The sequence below is a fragment of the Haliotis rubra genome, unplaced genomic scaffold, assembly GCF_003918875.1.
Source record: "Haliotis rubra isolate DU_JTF1 unplaced genomic scaffold, ASM391887v1 Scf392, whole genome shotgun sequence".
Lineage (NCBI taxonomy): Eukaryota > Metazoa > Mollusca > Gastropoda > Lepetellida > Haliotidae > Haliotis > Haliotis rubra.
This window is the reverse complement of record NW_025767071.1, coordinates 518699-541087: the sequence shown is the minus strand read 5'-3', so window position 1 is coordinate 541087 and position 22389 is coordinate 518699. Positions and strand designations below refer to the sequence as shown.

General features: G+C 42.5%; 1 protein-coding gene across 1 annotated transcript in view; it reads right to left on the bottom strand.

The window, feature by feature from the left end:
* LOC124286827 (protein FORGETTER 1-like) overlaps window positions 1-22389 on the bottom strand; it is a 327576-nt gene that overhangs the window by 272591 nt on the left and 32596 nt on the right. The window contains 3 exon segments of the mRNA XM_046723267.1: window positions 10229-10315; window positions 16145-16252; window positions 19538-19628. Coding sequence (XP_046579223.1) covers window positions 10229-10315; window positions 16145-16252; window positions 19538-19628 — 286 coding nt within the window.

Genomic DNA, 22389 nt, shown 5'->3' with positions numbered 1-22389 from the left:
AAATAATTTCCCCATGACATCACGCCTCTATAATTATTAACCTCTGTCTTCTCGCCTTTCTTGTGAAGCAGTAAAACGAGTCCTTTAGCCCATTCTATAGGGAAATTGCCACTGTTCAAAATATTATCAAACAATACATGAAGAAATTGTAATAGTTCAGTTTTACAACATTTTATCATTTCTGGAGTTACTGCATCAGGACCAGAAGCTTTACCGTTCTTCAGATTGTCAATGGCATCAACAATTTCATTATGCTTGATTTCACAGTTCAGAGTATTATTAATGGTATCATTATTGCGTGCAGAGCAATTATGTTCATCGTGATGTTCAAGAAATTTACTGGCTTCAGTAGTATATACAATAGCGGTACTGGGCCAGGTCCTCCCAAGGGCTCAAATTTTTAATTTGACCCCTTGGTACGGAATAAAATATCATTTCCTCCTCCCCTGCTGCAAACGCGACCTCGCTCTCCAGCACAACCTTATTGCCTACTGCAGAACCATCGACCCTCTTGCCCACCGACGTGATAGCTCCAACCTCCAGCACAACCGTAATGCCTGCTGCAGAACCGTCGACTACGCCAACCGTCCAGGACTTCTACGACCGCTTGGGGAGGCTCGAGGCTCGTGTGGAACAAAACACGACGATGGTGTCGGCTGGTGTGGAGCAAACCTCGACGATGTTGTCAGCTCGTGTGGAGCAAACCACGAATTTGTTGGCCGACATCTTGTCGAGGCTAGACAAGGACGACGACGAAGAACTACGGGAGGAAATAGAAAGCAAGAACAAGAAGAGACCCGTCTCGATATCGAGAAGGTGCGGCAGATGGTAGAATCGGCCCAAAGGTGGACCTACCTTTCACTAGCCGCTGTGTTTCTCTGGAAGGTTGTCTACAAGACCTGGAAACACAGCACACCGGCTAGCACGCAGGCCCACATACCGGTTGACGAGAAGACAGAAACGCCCATACCAGTTTCCACGGCCAAACCCGGGGATTCCACGAAAAGCAGTTGGAATACGAAAACGGGCCTAGACAAGTCTACGACTCCATTCGTCCTTTGCAACCCCAAGCCTGCGACTGTGCATCTGCAAAAATACTAGGCGAGCTGTCGGAAGGTCCGTCTAGAAAACTATACAATTGGGGCAAGACTAGACGGCTATGGAAACAGTCTGTGTGGTGCCAGTTTTTTTGCATACCTGTCTTGGTATCGGGTCGAATATGGGGTTTGTGGTTGCTGAAAAAATGGGTAGCCCTAGCGAAACCACTCTCGAGGTTTGATGTCGTCGTCGAACTGTGAGCGTCGGGCAACAGAACAGATTGTTTTTGTCCTGATATTTGTGGGTTTTTGCTCACGTCTGGATGACGAAAACAAACTGATATGTTGATGAATAGATCTGCTCGGGCGTCTGTTGGCTCTTGACAGCGAGCACTTGCTCACGAAATGATGATTTTTCCGTCTTTCTTTGCGATAAAGTATCCACTCTCGAGCTTTTGATGTCACTGTCGAACGGTGAGCGTCGGGCAACAGAAAATATTTTTTGTTTGTTTTCGTATTGATTTTGCCCGCGTTAGAAGACGAATAAGGCGACGTCGATGGAGAGAGAACGACTCGATTGCGGCGTATGGTGGGATAGGCATCCGGGATAACGGCCCGACGTGTGTGTGTGTGTGTGTGTGTGTGTGTGTTTACCGAAGGAGCGGGAGTTCAACCGACGAAGGAGTGGGAGTTCGACCGAAAGAGGGAGCGGGAGTTCGACCGAAGGAGGGAGCGGGAGTTTTACCGAAGGAAGAAGCGAGAGTTCGACCGACGGTGGGAGCGGGAGTTTTACCGATAAAGGGGACGCTTTGCGATAAAGTATTCACACACTCGAGCTTTCAACGTCGTCGTCGAATAGCAAACATCGGCAACAGAATAGATTGCTTTTGTTTTGTTTTTGTCCCATATTTGTTATTTTTTGCTCATGTTTGGGCGACGAAAACAACCTGATATGTTGATGAATAGATCCGCTCGGGCGTCTGTTGGCTCTTGACAGCGAGCACTTTCACGAGACGATTGCTTTCGAACGGTCGAGGAGACCGAAATGGCGGCTCTCAAACAGTGGAGGATCGACGTCGAGAAGAACGTCGATGTGGGCGTTCTCCGAGACAAGATTGCGGGAGAAGTCCCGACCAAGTTCGGAGATCATCCCGCGAGAACCGCGGAGGAAGACACGGTGGTGTGCGATTTCATCGTTGAGAGGTGCGACAGGAGGATAGGACAGGTGTGCAGGAACGAGCACGAATTCGTTCGGCTCTGGGAGAAGGAGAGGGACACGGCCAGGGGAACACTCGTGGAGTTCGTTTCCGAACAACCGCCGGCGGAGCCGATGACAACGGGCGACGACAAAAAATGCTGCCTGTGCGGACAGTGGTTCGACGGCGAGGAGAGAGGACTGCAGACACTCAGCGGGGTCATCAAGCAACGCTCAGTGCTTGGCCAGGCTGCTCGACAAAACCGTGCCAGTCGTCGTGCACGGCAAGGATCTGGAATTGTTGCCGCGCATCCCGGGAGTCAGGTACGTAGACGCCAAAAAAATTCCTGCACGTCCACATCAGACGGGTCTAAGATCTCGTCGAGGTCTTTCGAGAGTTCAGGGAAACGTGCGCGGACGACTTTGGAAAGTGCGATCCGCTGTGGTACGACTCACACGAACGGGTCGCGTTGGATTTCACCTTCGGCATCTGCCCGGAAGAAATGCTTCCCGAACCCATGGACGATCCGGAGATGAGGAAATCTGCGGCCAAAGCCCCGAGGGATCCGGTCCCCAGGATGGTCAAAAACCACGCCAGGGTCAACGATCCCACGCTCCCGACCTTCAGACGCGACGAGCCGGAAAACTATTCGTCTACGTCCAGAACTCGTCCGCCTACGCCCGGATCCTCTCCCAACCCATGCCCATCGACATCAACGCGCCAGGAATGTGCTTGTTTTTGCTAACAAATTGTACAGCAAATCTTAGCAAATCTAGCAAAATGTACAGCAAATCCTAGCAAATTGTAGCAAAATGTACAGCAAATCGTAGCAAAATGTACAGCAAATCGTAGCAAAGCTAGCAAATTGTCGCAAAACCTACAAGTACGCCCTAACAATCCTCGACGTCGCCAGTCGCTACAAGGAAGCCGAACCATTGACGACCAAAGATTTGAACGAAGTCGCCAAAGCCTTGGAACGCATCTACAAACGCAGTCGCTTGACCTGGCTTACCGTATTGCAAGTCGATTCCCGGACGCGAGTTCATGGGAGCCGTGTCGCAGCTGCTGGCCAAACACAAAGTACGGGTGAGACGAAGTATAGTGGGAGCTCATCGCAGCCAAGCCATCGTCAAGAGATTCAATCGCACACTAGCCGAACGCCTGTTCTGGCATCAGTACTCGCAGGATTTGATGGATCCCGAAAACAGAAACACGGAATGGGTCGTCCACTTGCCACGACTGGTGGATGCCATCAACAACGAAGTCACCAGAATCGTGGGCAAGAGACCCGTCGAAGCCATCAAAATGAAATCAGTCGAATCATCGTCGTCAGCGGCACGTCGCGATAAAGGGGAGAAAACATTACCGGACTGTGTCAGCGTTAGATACTTATACCAGCCGGGTGAATACGAGGGAGACAGCAGAAAACGCGCCACCGATCTGATATGGTCCATGAAAATGTACAACGTAGACCTGGTCGACATCAAAGACGGCGAACCGAACTTGTACTACTTGAAAGATGGGCCGCCGCTAGCATTCGTCAGAGAGGAGTTGATGATCGTACCTCACGACACAGTCCCTTACAGATCATCCACTGCTGAATAATTGTCATGTATCTCCTATCTGACATGCACATCAACAGTAGTATATACAATAGCGGTATGAGATCAGGTCCTCCCCAAGGGCTCAATTTTTTAATTTGAGCCCTTTGGGAGGACATGGTCCCGTACCGCTATTGTATATACTACTGCTTCTGTCACATGGTCTTGGTCCGTATTCTCAAGACTTTTTAGAAGTAATTGACCCACTGTGTTGCCGATATAGAGTTGATATCAGTTGCTTTATCCGTTGTTAGGCATTTAATTTGGCTCCAAAACGACTTTGAGTTCTTGGAATTAGACGATAACAGAATCATCATATTTTCCTCATAATTTTCCTTTTTGGTGCGACATAGCTGTCGATATAAGTTTCGTAGACTATGAAATTCTGTCCAAAAATGCAGCTCCCCAGTTGATCGAAAATGATCTAAGTTAGTATATTTCAGCTGCTTTCTACATTCTTCGTCATACCAGATGGCATTGTGGGGCTTGTTTGGTGAAAGGTTTCCAAAATATCGCATGTTACATCTATCTGTGCACGATGTTAAACATGTTGTTAACCTATGTACCGCATCATATATATCCTCAATGACATCATTTGTAAAGTTTTCAAGTCCATATGATGCCAGGGCAGTATTTAAGTGTTCAACAAAGACAGGTTTCTGTTCTTCTTTCCACCTATATCTTAACACAGGTTGCACACTGTCACTGTCCCCATCATGTCTGTGGGCAGTAGGTGGTATGCACAAGGTAAGTACGATGGGTATATGGTCAGATTCACAACAAGTTTCTACAATGAAGTCGTGCTCCATGTCAAATATATCAGTTGAACACAAACAAGAAGACAAAGTCATCAATATCCCCCGAAATGGCAAAATACTCTTCATGATTATGTCTACAAGTTATGATTATGTCAAATATTTAGGTGTGTATATAGAAAAGTGGAAGGAGAGTATTGAAAAGTTTTGAAAGTTCTGCTCCAGAAAGGAGCACTATCACCAATTTCAGTCTAAGTCAAACTTGTTGCCATGGAAACGCCAAAAATATTTTATTCAGAATTCCAAAACTACCAAAAGGCACAAGTACACCACCAGATTTATCTATGTGCCAAGTTTGGTGAAGAAATAGTGAACGGTTTTAGAGTTCAGCCCTGGAAAAGAGCACTACCACAATTTCAGGCTAAGTCAAACTTGTTGCCATGGAAATGCCAAAAATATTTTATTCAGAATTCAAAAACTACCAAAAGACACCAGTACACCACCAGATCTATCTGTGTGCCAAGTTTGGGGATGAAATAGTGAACGGTTTTAGAGTTCTGCTCCGGAAAAGACCACTACCACCAATTTCAGTCAAAGTCGAACTTGTTGCCATGGAAACGCCAAAAATATTTTATTCAGAATTCCAAAACTACCAAAAGGCACCAGTACACCACCAGATCTATCTGTGTGCCAAGTTTGGTGATGAAATAGTGAACGGTTTTAGAGTTCTGCTCCGGAAAAGACCACTACCACCAATTTCAGTCAAAGTCGAACTTGTTGCCATGGAAACGCCAAAAATATTTTATTCAGAATTCCAAAACTACCAAAAGGCACCAGTACACCACCAGATCCATGTATGTGCCAAGTTTGGTGAAAAAATATTGAACGGTTTTAGAGTTCTGCTCCGGAAAAGACAAATGTGCACGGACGGACGGAGGGAGTCCATTTTAATAACCCCCGCAAAACGCGTTGCGGGGGATAACAATAGTCCACCATACTGGAGCCATTGTGAGACAAACAAGTCATGTCACCCCAAGGGTCAGATCTACTTTGCCCATTCATCATGTGTATGTTGTGAGCGCAGCACAAATCTATCAGATCTCGTCCATACGGCGAATTTACGATATTGTCGACATTATTCCTGGGATGGTGAAAGTTGTCAGAATTAGATTCCATATCTTCCAAACTAGGTATATGTTGGTTGTCATCGTGAATGATGAAATCTCTTTGGTCTCCCGTCCTTGAATCAAAATCCCCCATCAAATTGAAACGAATATCTGAAACATCTATATCTGATATACATGACAACAAATATTGCTCCAAATAGTCAATTCCTTTTAGCGCTCTTGGGTCACTTTTGATTGAGGAGTTAACCGGGCTGACATAAACACATCCGAACAGAATGTGATGAGATGTTCCATATATAGATTTATCAAATAAAACAAAGATGCAATCAATGAATCCATTCCAAACCTTCTTTATATGTATCTATCCATTAAGGACGTGAGGGAACAGTTGCTATGACGGGTCATTGTGTAGGCAGCTGCCCTTGTTTCATTAGGGCTGGAAGCAACTAGAGGGTGTAGATCAGCATACATGTGGGCCTTGAGGATAACCAAGCGCATTCAGAAGGAGTGGACAGAGGGAAAGATCTTCAGTATTGTCAGGTCCGAGGATAGAAGACAATGATGGCAACTGGTTCTTCCCGACAAAACTGGTTAGAGACCAAGTAAAACCATGATATCATTTTTGCCTTTGTAGCACACCTGGTTCACATCTAGGACATGGACCTCAGAGATACAGTAGTCACCACAAAGTCTTCAGTATCAAGCTGATGCTAGGTGTTTCAAGATGACCACTAAGGAGCACACTGGTGTACAAGACTTTTTAGTTTGTCAGCCAGTCTGTATGATCATAGGTGGGACTGAAGTACTAAGATCAAAGGAACCTTGGTACAACTCCAAGATGCCAAGTCCAATTTAGCCCAATTAGTATATTAGTATTTTGGCCAAAAACTGATGCCAAAATTAGTATAAACTTTTCCAAAGAATTTTCATATTAAATAAAAATGTAAAAATATAGTCTAAGAACTTGTTATTAACATTGTACTCACCTAAATCAGTAGTAAGCAGATGTTAAAGGAGGGGTGAAGGTAAACAAAGCTAGGCTTGTAGACCCGATCCTTGAAGGACAGATGTAAGCAGACCTGAATCAGGCATAGTTGTAGCTATCCCCAAAGCGTGAAGGCTTGAGCACGCCTTGCCACTGATGTAGAGATCTCGCATGAGACCTGATGTATATCTTCTTTAACTTGTTGGGGGGAACAATTAAGGCCCCAATAAATTGAAGTTGCTAGGTAGGCACCAAATCTGACCTCTGAAGACTGACGAACCATCCCAGCTGATGGTGCAATCAGTTGGAGGAAAAAAGCCCATTCTGAAGCATCTGAGGAACTGCATGAGATTGAAAGCAGTCATTGATGTAAGCTTCAAAGACACTCCCCCTCCAATGAAGAAACAGAGAAATTGGCCATGAAACTGAAGAAATACCAAATAGTAGGACCTCCTGGTAGTGTACAAACTGGAATATAACTTGCAATGGTTTGGGAAGATCGGCACAAGAAGCTATGCGTCTTGGGAGATCTGCGCTGATCATACAACCTCCTGGCTTGATTGTGAGGAGCAAATGGAGACCATGTGGAAGTTTGGAGGAGGCTGTAGGAAATGGATGTTGAAAATCTTCATGTTGAAGATCATTCACAACTAGTCAGAGTCTTTCTTTGGAACGAGAAAAAACGGAGAATAAAAGGTGGGAATGTTAGGCGGGGACCTGAAGACTATTGCTAATATCTGCTATAACATACCCAAGGTTGTCTGTGATGATGTCAACAAGGATTGAAGATACATACAATGGACCAGATCACAGGTCAGGGACAGCGATCCCACAATTGGCAGACGATGTAAGGGTCTTACAGCAAAGTCTAATTCTGAGCAAAGATCCCAATTCTTTGGCCTACAGGTGTTGGGTAGATCGGGTCAAATAGGGTCAGAAAGTCCTAGTTGTGCACAAAGTTCGAGGAACCATTGCTTGGATGAGTCAGTTTATAGGACAAGGCTCTCTGAGATGATGGGACTTGTCAAATTGGACACTCTTGGAAAAGGAAGTCCCGAGGAGCTCCTAAGCGAGCATGGAGGTCAGGTTCCTGAAGTACATCTTGCGCAGGATGATCATGGCAAAGAGTCTCGTGCATGTCTTTTGGAGTTTCAAAAGTTTGATGGAAACCTAAAACTGAATGTTATTGGACACCTTATAAGAGACTACGCAGACTACCTCACTGAATACCTACTTGCTTGACCATGGCTCTAGATCTATGAAGGACCAATACTCTGGCCAGAAGGGATGCGACTGACGGAGGATCAGAAATCATGATCTGAGGGATACAAAGATGTAAATTCTCACAAAGGTACAAATCAGAAGAGGCTTCCAGATATTCATTGTGGGCGTGTGTTGGTGATCTTGAGCAGTGGTGTGCCTTCTTTTATACTTCTTAAATGAAGATGGTCCAAATTCTTTGAAGTGTTGTTTACAATCTCTGTCTCTCTATGCCTGGAACTGGCCTTCTTTTAGATAGTAAAATCTTCATTATATAAGTGAGTAACAGCTGAGCAAAGTTATACCAAGATCAAATGTCAAAAACAATCCATGCACAAAGAGGTGGGGTGAAATGAAGAATAGGTGAAGTTACATCTACTGCATACTTTTATCTTGTGGTTAGAGGCGTTATACTTTCCCATACTAAAAGTAAATTTTATATAATACACAAAATACGGAGAACACTTGACTTCAGTCAAGAAGTATTCTTCAAAGACTGGACGTCTACACTCCCAGGTGAAAAGAAAGGGCAAGATAGCTGGGGTCCCATTATCAACCAAAGCATGTCTGCATGTATTGCATGAGTGACGTGTTAGCTGATGGAGCTGGGGTGTGTTCAGGCAAGGTATTTAAAAACCCTGAAAATTTATTCCAAGTCATTTCCACTCTATGGTAATAAGAACAAGAGACAGTGCATGACAAGAGATGGGATAAGTTTTAAAAATTACCCGACTACTTTGACATACTATGCTGTGCAACAAGAGTGAAACATAAAATGTGAACTTATAACAGCTATGTGTATGTCCAGTATACAAAATGGACCTCCTTTTCATGCATTTCACATGGAAAGGGAATTCAATTCAACTTGAGTTCACTTTAATGTATGGTGTCAGTTTAATGTCTAAAATACAGAAACTGTAAATATATATTCCTCAGCATATAATTCAATATTACCAATGATTGTTTTTCATACTTTGAGTCTAAATATCCTTGGAAAATTTTGATTGATTAAAAGTGGTGTGTTTGTTGTTTAATAACAGCCAGGTGTCTTTATGTTATCCATACTATAATATGGCAGCCTGAACCATATAGTGCTTGATATCGACACATGCCTAACACTATCAGGGTAACATCTCATCCATTTTGTAACTTCTTTTATAGCTAAAATGGATAAAATTATCATTAAAACGCCTGCATGTTATCAGAAATGAGCGGGCCACTGTAACTTGATAATGCCCGCAAATTGCTTGACGATGGGCCATTATCATGCCTGTTGTTAGGTGACGTCACAAGGAGCTCAGCTCTTGATGTTTAATCACCTACGGCACGTTTGAACTTTGGTTCAATATTGACGATTTTTCTGACTGACATTCGTCACTAGTACCTGTGCCATTATGCACTTTCTTGCCGGTGCCAACATTAACAATTGTACCATAAATTACAATGAAAACATCGACTGGAACTCTAACATTGTTGAGCATTGAAAAACATGGCGGCTGCTAGTATGGGCAAAGGTCAAGGTTGAATGTCGTCACTCTCAATAGTGACATCATCTGTTTGTTCTATGACGTTTCCATATTTGTAGGGCTTCTGCAAATGATAAGGCCCTGAAAAATATCGTTACCGTTATTATAGCTAAAATGGATAGAATTTTTAGAAAAATAAAAACAAACAACGGTATCAGTTTTTTAAGCATTTACTGCTAACAACAAACGACGGAGGTCACTGACACACTTTTTACCAATATGGAAACGCCATAGAACAAACAGATGACGTCACTATTGAGAGTGACGACATTCGACCTTGACCTTTGTCCATACTAGCAGCCGCCATTTTTTTCAATGCTCAACAACGTTAGAGTTCCAGCCGATGTTTTCATTGCTGCGTGTTATAATTTATGGTACAATTGTTAATGTTGGCACCGGCAAGAAAGTGCATAATGGCACAGGTACTCCTGACGAATGTCAGTCAGAAATATCGTCAACATTGAACATTACCCATCTGAGAGGATTAAGTAAGTGAGAGAGTTAAGTTTTCCTCCGCACTCAGCAACATTCCAGCTATATGGTGGCGGTCTGTAAATAATCGAGTCTGAACCAGACAACCAAGTCAGCGAGCCTGACCACCCGATCCCGGTAGTTGCCTCTTACGACAAGCATAGTTGCCTTTTGTGGCAAGCATGGGTTGCTGAAGACCTATTCTACCCCGGATCTTCACGGGTCCATCTGAGAGGAAAGGAGAGAGAGAGAGGGGAAATGTCTGGTTACCTGGCGGCCTTTCCCCACACCTGCTCCATCTCCAATAAAGAATCCTGCTCGCTGTTTGTTGGGCAATATCACAGCATGCCTCTGACACTGAAAATACACTGTAATTTATAAAGACTGTGACGATTTGGGGGCTACATATTATGCCAAAAATTTGTTGTCTTATTATCAATTAGAAAAATATACTTCTGCTTGTCTGAAATTTGTCTGAGGATGGTTTAGTTTTTGTAATGTAACCTTTGGCCATCCTAATTTAAACTTTACAGATTGAAAAACGAACTTCTGTCAGTGAATATTAAATTGATAACTATCATATCTTTAACTAGACAGGTTCTCATATTTTTATGGATGCCCCCAAACATTCCCACCCCAAATTTTCATTTTGAAACATTTTCAAAACAGCTGACCTCACCAATATCAATGCATATCGTCATAATGCAAAACAACTGTTAAACAGAAAGTTCAATTCCAACAATCAACACAAAAGGTGTGCAAGTGACCTTTTGTTCCCACAATGCAGAGCAGCATGGCCCGGGTCAACAGAAACACCTGCTTCATTCTGCTATCCTACAAGCATGTTCAGAGCATCCTCAGGCCAGAGTAGTGTGCGAAATAGCCACTGGCCCGCTAGCCCATGGCTAGCAAAATTCCAGTCACGCCAGTAAATCTCCAGTCACTGGCCCAGCTGAATTTGGAAACCTATTCGCACACTGGGCCAGAGGTACTAGCAATGGCTCTTTGACAGCTAAAGACAGTCAAGACATATATGTGATATAGCAGTTGAGGACATTGAGGGCATCTATAGTTTTTGGCTATTGGTGGGAACTAAGCAGATCACCAACCCCAGATGAAGCCATTAGTGTCAGACATTGATCTGACCTGAATATTCCCCCTCTTGCAGTAGTGTTGAGGAACACAGGCATATTCATGTGTGTCTATCAAACATGGAAGTATGTTCATTCTAACCTCTCTTCATTTCCACTGGCCATGAAATGGCATATCTGACTTGCTTGTGGGTGTGACTCCAGTCTCACATGTGTGTAGTTTGCAGTTGCTGTTGATGTCTAAGAATCTAGAATCTAAGTCTAAGATTTGGTTAACTCATTAAGCCCGAGAGCCACCACCTTATTTTAATGAAAGTACTATTACGCTAGTCTGTGACTAACATAGAGTACATTCATAGCTTGGCACTTTGTTTCATCTAGATTTAATGCAGAAAACATACGTGACCATACAAACATACATACATATAAATAATGTATACTACATATTCCTTGCATAGACATAAAACAAAGAGTCACGTGATAGGGTGTCATCAAATTTCCCGAAGAGAACGTTCGGTATCTCAACTGTTCAAAATAGTGGCTGGTCATATGTTATCTGTGACCAATCGTATCATGAGATACCTGTCACAGAGGAAAGGACAGGGGATGGGGCGTGAGCGAAATTTCTGAAGAGCACGTTTGGTCACTCAACAGCTTGGATAGAGATTGATTATTGGCTATATCGTTGACCTGTCGATATGCTGGGTTTCGGCTTTATCATCTCAAGCTATCATGTAACAGTTTGTGTATTGTAAACATACACACTGGTAACGATGTATGAAATATACACATAAGACAAATAGGAGTAGATAGATACTTTGGCGAGTTTATTTGTCCTCATTTTAGTGTTTTTCGATAAGTAAAACAAAGCGACTGAAATCCAACCACTGAGTAGCGATAGTATTTATTTTCAAATCCATTTAACGCACACAACTAGTACATAAAACATAATGGTCTGCTGTACATATAAACATAATTTTCACCTTGATACGAATGAATATCCAAACATAAAGTACACGTATTGCAGAATTCACGAAGTGACACTATACTGAATTATTGTAGTGTATAAATTTGCAGTTGACCCCCCCCCAATATTTATGAAGGTGGGCGTGCCTATATTTATACTGAATGCAAACGAGGTTCACATGATTACAGATGTGCATGCATAAACATTACAGAGAGGGGGCGTGAGTCCATAAAGCAAGTTGTCCAATGATATTACAGTGCATCTGTTTATTTTACACTTGTCACGGGACAAACCTTTCAACAAGGACGTAACTACATATGCATTCTACCGGAGGCTGTTATTTCAAGGTCGAAAGAGGTGTTCAATTATCTCATTACTGTAATCTGATTGAATGATTATACCCATGTCTATCGATACCGTAGCTGATATAGTATCCAGCTTTTATTAACAATGGATCAATAGAGACTGAGTTCATTGATACACGTGATAATTACACCGGATTTGATAATTACAGAGATCAAATACAAATGTTTTACACAATGCTCATGTAAATTGCATAGAAAACTGACAATTCAAATCAACATGAAACTTTCAACAGCTTGAACAAAAATGCTTGAAATACCGTTGTATGGTTTACATGTAATAACTTATGATATTACTTCTGTCTGTCTAAGAAGTTTTTGAATTACCAACTTACTGTGTTTTGTAACAAACGTAGTAAAAGATTTCATTGTCGTAATAACACTGACATGTTTATATATTTGATGCAAAGGCGCGACTTATCACTTTACATTCGATTAGGTAACATTATCAACTTTAGATTATGGAAAGTAACTAGGTACAATCCAGTAAGCTTCAAATTAGTAAGTTAAATTATGTCTAATCTATTCGAGCTTGGATGTATAATTATTTGTGTTTATACATTATGTTTCATTATATAAAAATTATTTGTGTTTATACATTATGTTTCATTATATGAAACATGACAACCTAAAAAGTAAATTCACTCCATTCTATTGTGTTTGAATTCTTTGTATGTCCTTGAAATTTCGTATATTGTTTCCTATTTATTAGGAAGTCAGTAACCTCTAAACCATTACATCTAATTCAATCAATGTGCATACGAAGTATTTTAGTATCCATTCCCAATGAAGATGACCAGACACTTACCTCTGTAAAAACATCATAATCCCCTTTCTCGCCAACATGTGTTCATTTGCCAAATGCTGTACAAGCCTATGATAATGATTAGCAATTGCTATCAAAACACTTTAAATACTTCCTCTGATTGACACTAAAGGTAGCATCTCTCGTAAGAAAAGCTAATATTTGCTCAGTACTACTAAATTGGTTTAAATAATAGGTACAGTGTGATTTTTAAAAGTACAACACACATGTGCACAATAATAGATGAACAGCGAAACATCGTAATAACTTTATCATAAAGACATGCAATCAGCCGAGTACTTACAACGTTTGCTGTGATGCAACACACGGCGTAATTGCGCGGGTAAACACCACCACCCAAGAATGTATGATTAAATTCAATCCCATTTTCATTCATTAAAACTGTTTACAATAACAACGGAGAAACCGTGAGTGAAATGGCATTACCTCATTCCATACAACGTCCGCTTACCACATTCGTGAGGGTCCGTTTTTCGCGCCTACCACGATAGCACCAATTTCACATTTTTCTCAGTAATCACGAACAGATTACAGCCTTATCATCCACTGACCCCAAGACCCGCGTTATTGAGTGATTGAAGTCATATTTGACAATTAATTGCCAAAATTTTGTTTTTACAATCAAAGTGGCACGTACCGCAGGAAGTCAGCAGTGGCTTGTCAAACTGTCTCCTACGTAAAATGTATCCAGCCAGGTAACCCAAAGTGCTTAGCAATGCTAATTATTATGTTAAATATGTTCGTAGAAAACATGCATTATACTTATACGATAGCAATATATAAGATCTCTGTTAGAATAACTGCTTGACATATAAATTATTCTGATAATGGAATAGAAATTCTTTTATGTTATATTTTCGGATCGTTTTTAACTGAATCACCGGTACATTGGACCAAAACATCGATCTGTGCACAGCTGATTGCTATTTCCGGCTTAGTTGAATAACAGGTAGCATGACAGGAACAACAATTGAATTATCATGTATTGTGATGTTTGATTGCAAGTTTCATGTACATACATCTATTTTCATTTACAAAATTTTGGGTTTTTTCACCTCCAACAATACAATATAGTTTTGACTGGGCACAATACACGAAATAGCAGTTTTGTTATGTCCATGGAAAATACGATTTCACTTGGCCTTTGTTCCCGTTATGTTATCATTACTATAACGCGGGTGTCTAATAACGTGGGGGGTCATCCATGGACCCCAAGACCCGCATTATGTCGAGGGATGACTGTATATATATACTGAACCACAAAAGAAATGTCGCAGCGATAGCCGTTTTGTAAAGCACACACTATAATTCACTCTAATTAACAATCAAAACAGAGGAGTGAGTTCAAACGTGACAATTATGGTTAACACATTTTCGGGGAATCACATTTATAGTTCACACAAACAAAATCACCATAAATGGTACCATTAAAACACCCCAAAGTCAGTATTGTGTGTGGCCTCCATGGACATTGATGAAAGCATTGCATCGCCTGTACATGGAATGAATTAGCCGTTTGATGAAGGCCATAGGCACTTGGGTCTAAACTCTGTGAAATGACTGATCGAGTCCAGACGCAGTTGTCGGCCTTTGTTGGAGGTCATTCAGTCTTCTTTGAATCTTGTCCTAAAGGTGTTCTATTGGACTCAGATCTGGACTGAGCGCAGGCCTTTGTAGGGTTTGGATGCCATGTTGTCTGAGGAAGTCCAATGTTGCTCTGGCAGTGTGGGCATGAGCGTTGTCTTGCTGGAAGAAGTGATTTCTGAAATGTCCAAAATGTGTTATAACGTGAGGTCTTATGACTTTGTCAATATAGCGATCAGCTGCCACATCATTTCCTCATTCTGGACCGAGATTCTGGAACACCAGGGTGCCGACTATCTGGTTCAGACCAATTGCACCCCACACCATGATGCTTGGACCACCTCATGAGTCCCTTTCAACAATACATTCATTGAAAAACAGTTCCCCACGCCTTCACCATACTCTTACTCTGCCATCGACTGTTGAAACACAATATCGGCTTTCATGAGAAAAAAGCACAGTTCTTCATTGTCGATAACACCAATTTCGATGTTGAGTTGCCCATTGCAGTGGTCTGTGCCAGCAAAGGTTTCTTCTGCGCAAACATCCACGCACTGTATCGACACTGATGGGTCTGCTGTGAGTCCCAATGGACTGGTGTGCTGTTTCCATCGCGATGCTGCAGATGGTTGCGCACAATCTGTCGGTATTGACTATGTTATGTTACTGAAGGTCGCCCACTGTGTGGATGGTCTTGGATGTTGTTAGTGACCTGATACCACTCCTGCAGTCTGCAGATTGTCCTAACATGAACATTAAAATGAATGGCTACGCTCCGTGCAGTCTGGCCAACTTGCAATCGTCCCAAGACTTGGTTGCTCTGATCTCTTGAAAGTCGTGCCATGATGATTGTGTCAAAACAGAAATGATTTCAGGTGAGTTTGAGACTCGCTTTCATTGGTAGGATTGTCACGATATGAATGTGCATTTTAATGTTCACGTATGTCATACGGAACCTTTTACGTCTGCCTTTTTAGGTTCGTTTGATCAATATGCTTTTTTATCAGAAAAGACACTGATGTTGGTTATAACTCTCAATTTGGATTAAAACATGTTAACAACACGATACAATCATTATAAAAACACAACTTTCTAAGAAAAAAATCTTGCATTTGGTTTTGAAAAGTGACGTTTCTCTTGTGGTTCAGTATATATTAGATACTTATCCTGCAGTAACCTGGCAAGTGCTGCCTCCCTGCTTATATGTTCAGTGGATGCTGCTGTCTCAAAACAGAAGAGTCATGTGGGTACCGGCTGTTTACGGGAAGACTGCTTTGGGGAGAAATTTCCAGAAACAAGTTTTATGATAATACCATATGCAATGCAGGATAAGCTAAAAATATATAAAATCCTCACAGCATGTACTATTCCTTCCAGCTGCAGACTACTGAGTCTACCCTCTTCAATAACCTCTTTAGGGTAAGAGTCAGTGATAGGGTAGTATTCTGTTGGTAAATGAATTGCCTGAAACAAGAAGAAGATAATCAATTATAAGCATAGACAGTGAGGGAATTGGTGAGTTGAGACACTGAGGGGTGAAATTCCTGTATGTCTTGCATGGACATGACCCATACAATATTTATCTTACCTTACATGTAAAACACAGCAGTTTGGACAATGCAGTTTTTACATAAATCTGTGTACCCCGGTATCGAGAGGTATAACTGGAAAAAATATACCCTGCTGCCCTGACAACAGCGTATTTGCCTAACTCTGGTATCATTACTTCTCACAGGGTTAAAGGGTTCGCATCGGTTAATGGAAACATAGGTTTACAGAATTAGGAGTTTAGAAGTAAACAAAAAAGCGTCTGCTGTAGTTACCAATAGAAAAACTGGCCACCAAATGCTTCGCCTCGCATTCAGAAGAAGATATATCAGCCAAACGTTCTAATTTGATCCCAGAAAACACCAAGAAGGCGAATAATGTGTCAGCAAAACTTTTTAAAGAATATCTGGCAGAATAGGAACAACATGTGAATTTCGAAATATTGGACGCTGTGGCTTTAGCAGAGATGCTCAGTAATTTCTACCCAACCGTTCACCCGACCACCCAACCCATGACGGATGCATCTGTTTAAACTGAGAGCATCGGGCCTCCAAGGAGATACCCGACATCGGTCCACCACTGAAGATGAAGAATCAACCACTCTGGCATCTCAAGAAATTTCTCGTAGCTCTCTGAGTGGAACCACAGCTGTGCCAATGCTTGCAATACAGGACTCAACCTCAAACATGCAGGCCACACTACGTCCACTGTCGCCGCCATGTTTCCTATCAACTGGAGGGGAGCTCACGAAACTGGTAGCACTTCCCGTCAAAGGAGAACTGAAGATACTTCCTGAAATACGGGTGCATTGGGACATGGAGGTATGCAGCGTTGAGGTTGATTAACGACAGCCAATCCCCTGCCTTGATAGATCAGATCACTGAACGGAGTGTCTCCATCTTGAAGGACAGCACCTCTATTGACTTGTTCAGCCCTCTGAGATTGAGAATGGGTCTGAACCCTCCGTCCTTTTTGGTAACAAGGAAATAAGTGGAGTAGAACCCCATATATTCCTGGCCTTTTGGAACCACCTCTATGGTTGCCTTGTCCAGCAGAGACTGGACCTCAGCACGGAGTACTTCCACCTTTGCCTGGGAAGCAGGCACTGGTGTGTGACGACCGGAAAACGCGGGTGAATCTCGCTTCCATAGTGGCAAATGGCCATACGTGAGTGTGGACATGACCCAGGGATTCGACGTAGCTTTCTCCCATTCTGAGAGGAAGAGGGAGAGCCGGCCACCAACAGGGATTTGTGGCAGAAGGCAGTGAACCCCTGCGGCTGGCAACGTGTCTTTTGCTGTGCTGGGGGTACTGAGAGCACCTGATCGCAGGCCCATAACTGTGCACATCATCTGGCTTGCAAAGCTGTCCACAGCCAGATGAGAGTGGACCTCCATCAACTGCCACACTAGAGTCACCGATGAAGGGTTACCAATGCTCCTGCCTTGGTCCACCAGCTCTGTAGAGCAGAGAGATATGCCAAGTTGACCACGACCTTTAGCTGTTCTGCTGCATTCCGGTATTGTTCCTCGAAGGAGCGGTATGCAGACTTCAGCGTCCTCCCCCATCAGGTGCCTATAGTAAACATCTGGCAAATCGAAACGTGTCCTGGTACCTGACAAAAGAGGATCGACAACCTCGTTACCCAGAGATGGCAATATGCGGAGACGTGTCTCGGAAGCCTTGCTGGAACTCAGATGGATCGGGGACCTCCTCATGGACAGCAACCTGAGGCAGAACTGCTGCAATCCTTGCCTCAGGGACGATCTGAACATAAAAGCAACATCATCGGACTCCTCCTTCGCCTCCTCCTCACGCACAAGCTCTCCTTGACGAGAGCGATCTCCGCGTCCACTATGGAGGAATTTGATGAAAAGTTCAGAGGGTCCAAAAAGCCAAGACGCTGAGACTTGTCTGTCCACGAGTCAAAACCTTACCCCGATCCCAAGACACATGGGAATTGCCTGATAAATCTGGGTTAACCTGCCACTTGGCTGATCCTCAGGATGTCAAGGTAACAGTAGCCCTGATACTCTCAACAGCCCCTTGGCCAAGGCTGAGCTACCATTTCCTGGAGTCAGAACCATACCAAGGCCAAAGCCCGACCCAGAACGTGTCCCCTGGTTCCAAACGTCCCCGGAGGTCGAACCCTTTCCAGAGCCGTAGCTCAGGTTGGATCCTCCCCCCCCCTCCCTCCTCTTGGAGCCCAGACACCATGTTGGAGATCACTGATCTGCTGCTGCAAGAGAGAGATGAAATGGCATCAAGTGCAAGGTGCAGCAGCATTTTGTGTAGTTGTTTGTGGGGGAGGTGGAGGTCTGGGAACAGTAGGGGCTTCCTCAGAAACCTTCGCCCGCTTAGGAAGTAGTTGTTGAAGAAGATGTACCCTTACCTGCCTTCAATAAATTGGATTAGAATAGCAAGTCCGCATGTCTAGATCTACAAGCTTTTGGTGTGAATCCCAGACAGATATCACATCCCTCGTCATCATGTGCTGCTTCATCAAGGCTCCGAGACAAGAGTTGTGTGATTTGTGGGGCTAGATTGATTTGACAAGTCAAGAACGACTGTTGGAACAACTGCAAAAAGTCAACCAAACCTGGTAAGCAGTGTGCAAAAAGTATGTGCATATAATGCATGTATGTATAAACATAATACAACATAACGTAAACAAGAAGAACTGAACACAAGGTCGATAATTGTAAAAATGTAATGCGAGGCAAAACATACAGCAAACACAGCAACATCAACTGAACATGTAAACATGTAGAAGAACGTAGCATGCCACTCGCTCCATCTTGACAAACAAAGAACACGAAATGCAACAAAAACTTGCAGAAACAAATGAGCGATATTCAACTGGACGTAATGGGTAGGCAAACACCCACATCTATCATCATGCAAAGTATCATGCTTTGGCACAATGGACCCTATAACTGTCATGAACAGCCGAACTAACACTGAAAATTTGTCACAAATGAATAAAATGATCTGACTTGGAAGTTAGATATTCTGTAACTTACTGAGGGCGGTGGGGTAGCCTAGGGGTTAAAGCGTTCGCTCGTCACGCGGAAGACCCGGGTTCGATTCCCTACATGGGAACAATGTGTGAATCCCATTTCTGTTGTTTCCCGCCGTGATACTGCTGGAATAATGTTAAAAGCGGCGTAAAACCAAACTCACTCCCTCACTGTAACTCACAGCTAGTGGCCCAGCCTCTACTATATCACCAGGGTGGGGTAAGCTAGCTGCAACTATCTTCCGATGACGGTAGTTGGAGAATACTTCTTCACTGAAAAAAAAATTGATGTTATGAACATCTGTGCACATCTGGAGAGTTTTCAAGAAATGTGTAAACAAAACTATTTTGCATTATCAAGAGTCTATACAATGTACCCATAAGTGACCAGAAACTACTTTATCCACTAGGCTATACACTGAGGTGAAGCAAGTAAGGCGTCACAGACATGCACACATAAACAATGACATGTTTTCAAATTTTCAATGCATTTCAAAATAACAGTAAGCATAAAAACTATCTTATTTATTCATGCTAAGAAATTAATATCCCAGAAAAGAAAAAGCAGTCATTGACAGTGTTTACATCATTTCTGGAATAGATACAGTCACACACAAAATTTAGGAATCTGTTGTGTTTTGAACTCATCTGATCACGCCTCTTATCAACTTTATTCAGTAAAAAGTTGTGTGTTAAGAAGTTCACATCAAGCAGTAACCATTTACATCATGTACATGGGGTGCCCAATGAAGAGGCACAAGACTTCCCAGGTGCATTCAGTGTGAGCATAATATTTGTCAAGTAATGACAAATGTTGTATAATTGGTGTAAGAAGACAGTGTGGTTTCCACATAATATTCTCCATACTTTATAGAACATTATTATCATGCATAAACATTGACTAAAAAAAACCTCATTTTTCAGTAACTTGTGCATTGTCAGCATTGTTAGCTAAAAATTAACTGATTATGACAAAACATTTTCCCCCAGCAGGATATAAACATCAAAGTCTGAAACTGGCACCTACTAATATAAAGACAAAACATTTATCTCTTTATGAATGGGTATGTTTCACCTTTATATTATTGTATACATTTTAAAAGTGTGATTTGGTAGTTCTGTGCACTGCTTGCTCATTAACTTTACATGGAAAAGTAGTACTGAGATGACTGTGATGTGTTCAAGTTTGTTCAACAGCAGTCATACAAGTTTGCCTATGATTAGTGATGGGAATTGAACATTATCAACAATCATAATTCTTAGAATACTACCTCTAACACTTGATTGCCTAACTTCCTTGTAAGAATTTGGGTCGTTGCTGCCAATCATGTCCTTGACCCTGAAATTACCTTATGTGTGTCCGTTCCATATCAAACAGTGGTTATCACTGGAAATATTTCTAATAATACATCATAGCCATTATTTCTGTGTAATGGTTATTCTCACAATGTAAATTCTTCAGATTTTCAATTAGGGCTGTGCAATGTTCCCGGTATATTCCGGTACAGTATTTCACGACTATCCCAATAGTATATGAAAATACAATTTATACTAAAATTTTCAAATTTCAAAACTTATCCTATCTCATGACTTGCACTTATCCCACGGTTGGACTGCAGGCCGCAGATTACCCTTCTGTCTGAACAGTGCGAACAGCTGGTATAGAAGCTGTGTGGACTGACGACAGCCATAGATAAAGATGTACAAGTGAGGCCTGTCATGCATGCACGCAACTCCAGTGCTTGTAATGGGTTCTCAAGAACTCCTTGGCTTACTAAGCACAACGACTCCCAGGGAGATGTGGTGTTCAGGCACAACCTTGTAAGTTGTACAAGACAAAGGACACCACTCGGCAAGTAGGCCTCGCCTCGCCACGATTTACAAGGTACCCCTGTAATATAAGTCTAGCGACTAGAATCGGGCCAACCCCTGCTTCGAGAAGGCCCCCAGACACCAACCGAGGTGGGTGAAAGCAAAGCACAACTCAGCAAATCCAAGTTTTAACTTCAGTTCCGGGACTGCATCAAATTGACCCTTCCTCCTTCGCATCAGCTTAGTCAAAGGATTAGTCTGTCTCACAGTCCCTGAACAACATTATTTTCCCTACTGCCTAGCCCTCTCTGCAGTGCTAAAGCCCTAAATAAAGCAAGTCTAGATTTCCTCAGGTTCTGAATCTCTGGTCTCCCTAGGGCTCCTTTTCAATATAAATGGGCTTGTTTGTTACTATCCAAATTATATATATTCAGAGACTAAGCCTTAGTCTATCAAAGGATGTGCCCGGCAACGTTAGGGGCCAGTACGTAACGAAATCCACTGGTATTCGGGAGTGACACACTTCACTGACGTAATTGCTCCGTGGAGTAGAGGTCAGTAAGCGTGAATGTCGAACACCTCTGCATCGTCATACTGATTGTGCCTCAGGTCCGTAGGGCCACGCTAGGTGGCCGTATTCCCGATGCCTTGGTATGGAGGCCAAGTGAAGTAGTTCTTAAACCCATAAAATGAGAACAAAAGGTTGAGATCCAGTTCAACTTTTATTCAGTATATACATCGAAGCAGTAACACGAACGCAGAACCGTCCCTCATCTGCGTTGTTGGGCCGATGTAAGCTGCTGAGCCAGTACAAGAGTGTAGTCCCTGGACATCCGTGACAAACGGATCTTGCAGGTAATGTGAATAGAAAACTTTCAGAATGCCAGAAGCATCCTTCCATGATAGCAGTCAAGGAGCAGTTGCTATGGAGGGCCATCGTCGAGGCTAAAGTAAGGCCAGAAATGCTTGGAAAATGCTTTTTGGCTTCAATATCAATATGATGAATTTGACACAAGATAAAAGCACATATATGATACATGTACGACTCTACCTAGTTGGATATTAAAGCTCAGATGAAAAAATGCACTTGAGGGCTGACTTCACAGGAAATTTTGACGTTTTAACAACATTCGTAAATATTCTAAGTACAAACTGTAGTTTTGAAATACAGACTATAATTATTCATATAGCCTCAACTAATTAAATTACACAAATGATTATA